This window comes from Camarhynchus parvulus, chromosome 5 (genome assembly GCF_901933205.1).
Source record: "Camarhynchus parvulus chromosome 5, STF_HiC, whole genome shotgun sequence".
Classification (NCBI taxonomy): domain Eukaryota; kingdom Metazoa; phylum Chordata; class Aves; order Passeriformes; family Thraupidae; genus Camarhynchus; species Camarhynchus parvulus.
The window spans coordinates 22,535,546-22,545,534 of NC_044575.1; the positions used below are offsets into that span (position 1 = coordinate 22,535,546).

The 9,989-nt window shown below is 44.7% G+C and overlaps 1 protein-coding gene across 1 annotated transcript; it reads left to right on the top strand.

Moving 5' to 3' along the window:
• Positions 1-9,882, top strand: RAPSN (receptor associated protein of the synapse). Its single transcript, XM_030949190.1, has 8 exons — positions 1-508; positions 3,136-3,474; positions 4,699-4,857; positions 5,206-5,304; positions 5,401-5,523; positions 8,085-8,138; positions 8,711-8,910; positions 9,677-9,882. The coding sequence occupies exons 1-8, from the start codon at positions 293-295 to the stop codon at positions 9,747-9,749; spliced, it is 1,263 nt and encodes a 420-aa protein (XP_030805050.1). The 5' UTR covers positions 1-292; the 3' UTR covers positions 9,750-9,882.
• Positions 9,883-9,989: the final 107 nt, after the last annotated feature.

A 9,989-nucleotide genomic window follows, 5' to 3' on the forward strand; every position in this document is an offset into this window, starting at 1 on the left:
TTTTCTCTTTCTCTCCCTGTTGTGCTTTTGCTCTTTGTTTATGGGATTGGACAGACGAATGCACTGATGGAGCCCTAGCAAGCAAGATGTTTGCCTAGTGGATTTGGGATTCTGTCTTCAGTGCTGAGTAACCACTTCTTGCCATTGCCTACCACAGCTCCAGCCCCCTGACATGGCTGGGCTCTCACGGCTCTGGGGCCTCTGAGCACAAAACCCGCCCTCTTCTAGTGGGGCATTTTACGTTGTGCTCTCTTGTAAGCACATCCTTTTTGCTATCCTTAGAGGTTAGTGTATGAGGCTTTTTAATCCATGGGAGATGGGTCAGGACCAGACAAAGCAACAGATAGAGAAAGGACTCCATCTTTACCAGTCTAATCAGACCGAAAAGGCCCTGCGAGTCTGGATGAGGGTTTTGGAGAAGTCTGCGGATCCTGCTGGCAGGTTTCGGGTTTTGGGTTGCCTCATCACTGCTCATGCAGAGATGGGCAGATACAAAGACATGCTGAAGGTAAGGTGAACTGGAGATGAATGCATGCCATTGTGTCGCAGCCGCGATGGAACGTGGCTGGAGATCAGAACCTGAAGTGGGGGGTGTTCTGTGTGTAACAGAAAATACCAGCCATTGAGTGCATGTTCTGGGCTGCTGTGATCACTGTGCTCACCAAGAGCTCCAGACCACAAGATACACAGAATATGATTTTTCACTGGGTCTGGTTCATCAGGATTCCTGGGTCATTTAAGTTCTCTGGTTTTTCATGGGAAGCTGTCTTGATTACTTCCCACATACAGGCACACCATGTTATCAGGCTTCAGGAGCAGGTATGAGAACAGAGCCTTTGTCCACTACAAGCTGTTTACCTTCTGTATGTCAGCATAAAAGGAAAACTCTAAGTAGATTCTGTAGAATAAGTATCGCTCTTGTGGAGACATGTCTGTTATCTTGTTCAGCTTCTGGCTGATATCTAAAATAGATCTTATACTGGGGTTTTCTAATTGCAATTATTTGTTTGCCAGGGGGCTGAACAAGAGGGAAAAGAAGATGCTGCTTTGGTGAGGTAATTGAGACATCCCAGATGTCTCACAATTGAGGTCAGAGAGCAGCTTCCAGTTGTCAGGACAGTATAGAAGAAAGGATATGGGGCTTGATGGAAGAGTGGTAAAAAGCAGCTGAAGTTACATTGCAAGCACATGAGGATAAAGAGTTTAATTAAATGAACAAAAAGAAGCTGGTATGTGGATCTGAGAAGTAAGAGGATGTGTATAGGGAGCAGCAGGCAGCATTTGGGAGAGCAACTCAAGAATCTGTAAGACAAGGCAAGAGAGTGTTGTAATAGTCTTAAGAAGCTATCCCAGCCTGAAATAGGGTCTTACTAAAGGGCTTTGGTATCTTCATCCTGATGTTTTGGGTTGCCTCTTACTAGACTGGCCATTATTCAGCATTTAGAACAAAATGTGAAAGGGGTGTCTACATCTCATTGAAAAGTTTTTGGTAGCTCTGTTTGGAATTGGAGCGAGGAGAGGGGAACACCTCACTGATAAAGCCATGCGCATGTCAAAGCCCTATATTGAAACCAAATACTTAAGATGAAGAAGAAAGGAGAGATATTAATACACCTGGAAAACATTTGAAGACAAACAATTTTGTTAAGTGGTATGAAATTAGGTGCTGGCAAAAACAACAGACTGACTGGGGAAGAAAGAAGAAAAAAAGGGTAAGGTGTACCTACCTGAAGGAAATACTGAAGACTTCATGGGGAAAAAAAAAGGCAAAGGAGTGAGCTTTGTATACCCAAACATAATTCCTTGCCTAAGAAGAGAACAGAAAGTGGGATCAGAGTAGGTAAATTTTAGTTCTTCACAGTATTAGGAAGGAAAAATGGCTTCAGTCAAACTGAAGATTTTACAGAACTGGTCAAAGGATAGAGAAAGGAGAACTTTAGCAATAAGCCATTGAGAGAGGAAATATCAGGATGATGAGTCAAAATGAGTCAAAATTAAAGGCATGAAATAAAAAGTAATTTAAGAAGGGCTGTGATGCTCAACCTCTTCTGGAGAGGAAAAATTACTTTGCACCAAGAGAAGAGGCTGTGGCAATCAGGAAATACTGAAGAACTTGTGCAAAATTAAGGGAACGTGGAGAAGTATGAGCTAGTGTGCATCACTGAGTCCACATAGGAGCTTTCCTAAACTGTAATGGAAACTGAGAAGATGATTACAAACCCAACATACACAGTTTATGGTTGGTGATGTTTGGGGGTTTTGTTTGGGGTTTTTTGTGGTTTGGTTTTATTTTGTTGTTTGGGGGGGGGGGTGTTTTTTTGTTATTGTTGTTGGGGTTTTTTGGTTTGGTTTGGGGTTTTTTATTGTTGTTTTGTTTTTGTTTCCAAAGAATGTAAAATGTTCTAGTAGCCTAAATTATTATGTGTAGCCACGATATAAAAAAGAAGTAATTGATTTCTTTGGAATTTGCCATCCATAATCCTGATAATGTCTAAAGAAAATTGCTAACTATTTACCTTTGGTACTGATACTAATTCAAGCCAGCTTGAATGCTTGTGCTTGCTTCATCACAGAACATAAAGAGTTACTGCTTAGAAGAGTTTGCAGCCAGAAAGAGACTTCATTTAAGAGAACAGTATACAACAAATCCTCGAGGTTATAGAACCAAGACTGTCAAGATCAAGACTGCAATTTATTAGCAGAAAATTCCTTAAAGAAGTAGCTCACTTTTTTCTATTAATAGACTATTTTAATACCTTAGGAATTCCAGAGAAAGTGGGATACATTACAATGAGTGGAAGAAAACAGAATTGCATTGTGTCAGATGTTTCCTGCTTCACCAGCTTCCCTTTAGGGCCATTTAACAGCTGTTTTCCCCTTACAACCAGCCTAGCTCATCTTCCCTGCCCAGAGACTGTGTGAAGAAAGGGAGAGGTTTCTTCTGAGTCTTCATAGGCCTTTTAAACCACCAGATAACTGCTCAGTGCATACAATGCTTCTCCATATGCTGATGGCCTTGTCTGCCCTGCTCAGAGATGAGACTCTTTCTCCAGTACAGGGTGCTACTCTGTGGGTGCTTGAGCTGTATTTAAATAAACTACACACTTTTGTAAACACTATCTTCTCTACTTAAAGTTTGCAGTGGTCCAGATTGACACAGCACGGGAGCTGGAAGACCCAGATTTCCTTACAGAGAGCTACCTAAACCTGGCTCGCAGCAATGAGAAACTCTGTGAATTCCAGAAAACAATCTCTTACTGCAAGACATGCCTCAACATGCAGGGTACCACTGTGAGCATGCAGCTGAACGGCCAGGTGAGCCTCAGCATGGGCAATGCCTTCTTGGGCCTCAGCATTTTCCAGAAGGCTTTGGAGTGCTTTGAGAAAGCTTTACGCTACGCACACAACAACGATGACAAGATGCTGGAATGTCGAGTCTGCTGCAGCCTCGGGAACTTCTACACCCAGATAAAGGTACAGTAATCTAAGGGACAGGAGGGTGATTGCCCCACAGATTCAGGGAAGCACTGGAAATCACATGAATTTCAGCCTTTGTCTTTCCTATAGGAAGTGAAGTACTGAGAGAGCACTGTAAGCCAAAATCCCTTTGTAAAATCCAAATGGAGTACTCTCCTCCACAGTAAGGATGGGAGGATTAGTGTCATGTTTACACAGCACGGCAGAAGCAGCTGTGAATATGTGTGTTGAAAAGATCAAACTTAGCTTCAAAGAAGATCACATCAGAGACACAGGGCTGGCAGCCAAAAGTCATGGAGTCACTATTTCTACCACTATTGTAGGCAAATAGCTGCCAGCAAGCTGTAGGTAATACCAGGCAGGGACTGAGCACAGGGGTGATTTGCCAGTTCTAACTTCTAGTACAAACAGCAAAAAATAGGTTTTTCTCACAAAGTCCTAATTTCTTCATTCATAGAAGATCATCACATGAAGTGTGGTGACCAAAAATAAAGAAAATAACATTGTGCTGAACACTTTTCAGGTGTTAAATAAGAAGGGAGAAAGGAAATTTGAGAATCTGTGGTTTCCTTTCTGCATTGTGGAGAATAAAAAAAAAATGAGGACTTTTCCCACTTCTTCGGTCTTATATAACTTACTTGAAAATGGTTTTAGATATTAAGATAAGTTTTACATAATTATTGTAAAATAAGATTTATTTCTAACATGCTTTTAATGCAAAAAAATGTTTAAAATGTATTATTACTTTTTGTGAATTTGATGAGGCCAGGAGTCTTAGTTCCTCTTTCCTGCAATGATGGATAATGAGCTTCTTGGAGATCCAAACTCACCGTTTAGAGAAAATGAAGGCTACATGTGGATGTTACAAGTAGAGATGATGTAAGAGCAGAGAAAGTTTTCAGCCTTTGCTTATAGAGGAGGGTAAATGGTTCCTGCAGAATAAAGTTATGGCATACTACATAAAATTCATTTGCTGGGTCATTGCCCCAGTGTCTTGAACCCAGAGAATAATAAGGATTCAGTATATGGCAATTCCATCTTTCACAATTTGATATCCACCGAAATACTGCACGTGGAAGAGGAGCAGCATGACTTTAAAGATGTGCAGAATTCTGTTAACTGTTGCAGTGTTAGTAAATGAAAAATAGCTGGTCTTTTTCCTTTTCTCCTTTTTGCTTTATTTTTGCTGTGACTGCTGTCTGTGTTCTTGTTGCCTTACAGGACTATGAGAAAGCCCTCTTTTTCCCATGTAAAGCTGCTGAGCTGGTGAATGACTACGGGAAGGGCTGGAGCCTGAAGTACCGTGCCATGAGCCAGTACCACATGGCCGTGGCCTATCGGAAGCTGGGGCGCCTGGCAGACGCCATGGATTGCTGTGAGGTACGGGGCAGGGGCACAGCTGGGGGGCTCTGCCAGGGCATCCTGCCATGCCCCTGCAGTGAGAGATACCCTGCCATTCACACTTGGCTGTAGATCTTCCTGCTGCCTTCCAGTCTTCCTGCTGCCTTCCAGTCTTCCAGAGCTGTAGTTTCTGTAGCCCAGAGGGCTTCAAAATTTGGGTCTACAAATGGTCCTTGGTTAGGAACATGTGAAAAATATTTTCCTTGCCTTAAAAGATGGTGCCATTTCTTCAGAGCTGAGCTTTTAGTGGCTGGAGTCCAAAGTCCCAGCCTTGCTGTTTTGAACCAGGAACAGGCTGTTCTACTGACCAGAGGCAATTTCTTGCAGGAGTCCATGAAGATTGCCCTGCAGCATGGTGACCGGCCGCTGCAAGCACTGTGTCTGCTCTGCTTTGCAGATATCCATCGCAGTCGCAGGGACGTGCAGGTACAGCTCCTTCCTGCCAGGAAGGATGGGAGGAATAGCAAGAGGGCATGAAAAGAGTTCATAGCAAAACATGTGCTTTCCTCCCTGTGTCTGCAGACAGCCTTTCCTCGGTATGATTCTTCCATGAGCATCATGACAGAGATTGGGAACCGCTTGGGCCTGGTGCAGGTGCTGCTAGGAGTGACTAAGTGCTGGATGATCCAAAAGGAGCTGGACAAGGTCAGTTGCAAACTTGTTTCTACAGAGGTTTGTAGGACAAGACTAGAGCACAGTCTTGTACTGCACAGTTCAGAAGAGGGTGCAGTTCAGAAGAGACCTGTACCCCCTTGGTTCTACCAGCAGGGTCTGTTGCTTATAGAGTTATATTTCTTTGAATGGTCTCTCTCAGCCAGGGATTTGTTACTAATGGTAGGAACATGCATTCTGAGTCAGACTGCTAAGTTACAGAATTGCCTCATTAGTCAATCCTGATGACTTTTAAGCTCTATGCTGAGAAACCAGCAATGGAGGAAGGATGCCTTATGCTCTGAAATACATTCCCGGCCTACTTTTTAGTTCTGTGACTAAGCTCATTAATGTGCTAATGATGTTTAGACAGCTCTACAGCTCCACCATGTGCTTTGCAGGCAAATGTGACATAAAATTCTTGGAGAAACTGACAGTCTGTAAACTCTGATGTGAAACAGAAGAATGAGAGCAGGAATTTATTTGGGGATAGACAACCAGTCAAGATAGAACAAGGGCGTGAAGCTACTTATACTAAAAAGGCATAGACAGTGTGTATGTGTGTTAAAGTCCAGACTGCACTAGATGCAGCACATTACATGGCAGGAACATTACTCAGCCACAGAATTAAATGCTCAAAGGTTAGCCCTGGACTAGCTCTGAACAACTGTGCACAGTGCCACATCAAGATGCTGGTTGGGTCTAAATATGATGAAATTTCGCTCTTATCACTCATATTGAGACATCAAGAATTTTAGCTCAAATGAAGCAACCCAGACATCAGTATGTCCAGCTAGACAGGTTCAGGGTGCTGTCAGCATCAGAGTGCCTCCATCAGGGCATCAGTTGGGTGAGACACACGGTGCAATCTCAGTAAGTAAACACAGTGTTTGTTAGCAATGGGAGGACAAACTGTGGACTTGAAAAGCTAGCTCAGTATCAAAAGAACGGGACAGGACACAGCAGGTAGGCCTCTGCAGGAGACAATATTCAGAGCACTCATCAAACTCTTCCATTCACTGATTCTATCTCGAGCCACTGTCTGATATCAAGCAGCTCTCACTTGTGAGAACATGATGCGGGCTTTGCACAGAATTCTAATCTCACCAAATCCCACAGAAGAAGAAAGTGGAGGAATCTTGTATTCTGTTCCAGGCAATTGAGGGAAATCTGCCCTGAGGCAGGGACCTTATGTCTGTTGACCAAATGTGACTTCCTTAGATGTCACATCCCTGATTATTCACCCAAGCCTGGTCTTCAACATGGCAGGCCCAGTTTCCATTTCTCATGCTACTCATCCCTGTATCAGTTACTTAATAAAGCAACTTGCTAACTTTCCACTTGCAGATTACCTGGTTTTGCTCAATCTTCTTCCGTCTTCCCAGTCTCTTTGGCCTGTTAGTCCATTTCATTTGCATATAATGTAATCAGTGCTATTCCAGATCCTCCCAAGCTGCTCACAGCTTGCTTGCCCTCATTCTTGTACAGTCCAAGACAAACTGTCCCCTAGACTTTTCAACATCCTTTCCCTTGCTCCACACATTTCACTGTGATTCTTGTTCACAATCATTAATTTCAGGAGTTTTCAGTACACACTCAGTCTTCCTAAGCACAGTTCTCAGTTATGTTCTCCCTGCTGGCCTTTAGTTCCTGCTTCCCTCTCCTACATTTCCTTATCCTAGGCTGTTGCTGCCACCACAAGTCTAATGCCATCTCCTCTGCATTCACAGCACATTTTTGCATTTCATCTAGTCCTCTCCTGCTACAACAGCCGTAATGCCAAATTATAGGGTAGAAATTTTATAATGTTCCTCCTGAAAACTACTGCATCACAAGGGAGACCTCTTCTTCCCCTTGGACAAATAGGAAGCAGATCTCAATTGCTCTGGAAAAGAGAGACTAATTATCAGAACAGCAAGGAACACTGTGACATCTAGGTGAAAGTAGGGAGTCATTTGGTATGACAGCTGCTACATTAAACATTTCCTTCAGATTTTAAAAATGGATAGCAGAACACTCCTACATGACACCATGTGTAAGTAAGGCAAGGTGGATATATGAACAGCAAGGAAAAAATGGATAAGTGTGGTACATTGGTGCTGGTGATCCCTTTCCTCACCCCTGGTACAAGTGAAATTGAAGTTGCCCAACAATTATTAAGCCTGCAAGCTAGGATGGGGACAAGGCTTGCTTTGCCATCCCAGCCCCAAATGAGCATGTGCAACTGAGTTTAAATAAGTCTGTATTCTCTCTGCTTGGGGACCAGCCTCTGCCAACACTGACACAGTGTCTGTGACAGAAATGTAGCTCTTGTATTACTTGTGGTCCTTCAGAAACCAGCCTTTTCTTACAGATTAACTTTGGTAGGGGAGGGAAATCTGCCCTCCCAAGAAAAAGCTTTTTTGATTCTCCAGTGTTACAGGGATACTTGTTAATCCAAATTTTACTCTGTACTTCTTTACCTCTTTTTTTAAATAATTCTCATAGGACATTCATAAAAGCCTGGTTTTCATATATTTGGCTGAGAACTAACAACCAGTGCTCTCAATTCACAGGCTCTGGAAAGCATTGAAAAGGCACAGGAGCTGGCAGAAGGACTAGGGAACAAGGTAGGATCCTTTTCATCATTCTTCATAGTCTTGTGTCAGGCAATATAAGATGTCAAACATTGAAGGCTTGTCGTTGCTCATTAGCATTCCTATTAACCAGTGAGTGTTTGAGATTTGCTTTGTCAAAAAGTCTTTGGTTGTGGGCAGTTGCACAGATAATCATCAGTATGCAAGTCTGAAAAATGAGTGAGGAGTCACAATGGGATAGGCAAAGGAGAATGAGAAGCGGTGAAAATGGGGTGTGAAACAGACAGAGAACTAGAGGATTAGAAGTCTCTTCTTGAAAAACATTTTTGCCCTGAGCAGCAGCTGAACTGTGTGCTGGCTGGAGGCAAAGGAAAGTGATGTATGTCAGGGGTAGCTCAGGGAAACCATGAGTGGAAGAGCTGCTGAGTGTCTCAAACCTGGTGTTACCTTTTGTGACACAAAAAAGAAGGGTTAATGACAGGAATTGCTGAGGCCCACTGATGTTTCTCCAGCTGGCTGTTGGGGCTGTGGTGTTCCCACTCCTGTTTCTGGTCTGTGCTCACCCTGTTGTCCACTTGTCTTATGTTTCTGTCCTTCACCTGCAGCTCGGCCTGCTGAAGCTCCACTGCCTGTGTGAAAGGATCTATCGCACAAGGGAGCAGCAGCAAGAATTACGTGACCATGTAGTGAAGTTCCATGAATGTGTGGAGGAAATGGAGCTGTACTGTGGCATGTGTGGAGAGTCCATTGGGGAGAAAAACAACCAGCTCCAGGCACTACCTTGCTCCCATTTCTTCCATTTGAAGTAATCAGCTGGAAGCACTAAAATTATTATCATTACATTAGTCATAGAAAAGAGCTGCTTAAGCCCACAGCAGTCCTATGCACACTGTTCCCCAGGTCTTTGTCTTGATCCTGCCTTGCAGGATCCCATTGCAGCACTAAGAGTCTCACAGCCTTGGAGGCTGAGATTTAGCCATCATATCCATCACACTCCCACTTGTCCTCTAAATAATTATTTACTGATGTCCTCACTTTGTAGGTGGTCAGCCCAGTTCACAAATTCTTATTTGACTCCTCCTGGGTAATCAGTTCTTCACTCCCAGGGGCAGTTTGGCTTTTTCCCACATCCCCTCACTTTCTCCCTTGGCTAGTGGCAAACAGAGGTGAAGTTGCTCAGACTCTTATCATGCTACTGCCATGAAAGAGTTAGCTGCACCATCATTTTATTGTAGAAAAAAACATGAGTGTTACAAAACACTCTGAAAACTAATCGGGAAACTAAGAATTTAATAACAAAGTTTCACATTGACCCCATGATTAGCATCAAACTACTGGGCAGTGAGAGATGTCCGATGAGCTCTGTGGACATGTCTCCAGCAGTACAGAACAGACTTTTGTACAGGAATTTGCCCAAGTGCCTCCCTGGAAGGGATGGGAAGGAGATGCAGTCCCTGCCGGTGGCGGGAGGGCCACGGGGAACAGCTCTGAGGTGTACGATAGCCATGGAGCCGCCCTGGGGGAGCCTCCGGCCGCGGAGACCCCCCCGACCCGACCTCCTCCCGTTGCAGGTGCCTCCAGACCAACGGGACTCGCGGCTGCCCCAACTGCCGCCGCTTGTCGGTGAAGCCCGGCTACGTCTGACCGCCCGGTCCGGCCGGGACTGGCGGAGCCGCTCCCGGGCCCCCTCGGGCTGTGCCTGGCGGGGCCCTCCTCGGCCTCCCTTGCCCGGGGCCGCCTCGCAGCTCGGCCCCACTCCCCCTCCCTTCCCCTCGCTGCCGTGTAAGGGCACTGGCTGTAATAAAGGCTTTCTCCGGGACACCGCCCCGTCTGCCTCCAGCTCCGGGCCCCGCCCGCGCCCCGCCCCGCCCCGTGATGGCGCCG

What these genes read in the sequence shown, in the direction of transcription:
- RAPSN (XM_030949190.1), top strand. Translation starts at nt 293, where the DNA reads ATGAGGCTTTTTAATCCATGGGAGATGGGTCAGGACCAGACAAAGCAA. An exon ending in TCCAAAAGGAGCTGGACAAG is followed by an intron (nt 5,524 to 8,084) that starts GTCAGTTGCAAA and finishes CTCAATTCACAG; the next exon opens with GCTCTGGAAAGCATTGAAAA. An exon ending in CAGAAGGACTAGGGAACAAG is followed by an intron (nt 8,139 to 8,710) that starts GTAGGATCCTTT and finishes CTTCACCTGCAG; the next exon opens with CTCGGCCTGCTGAAGCTCCA.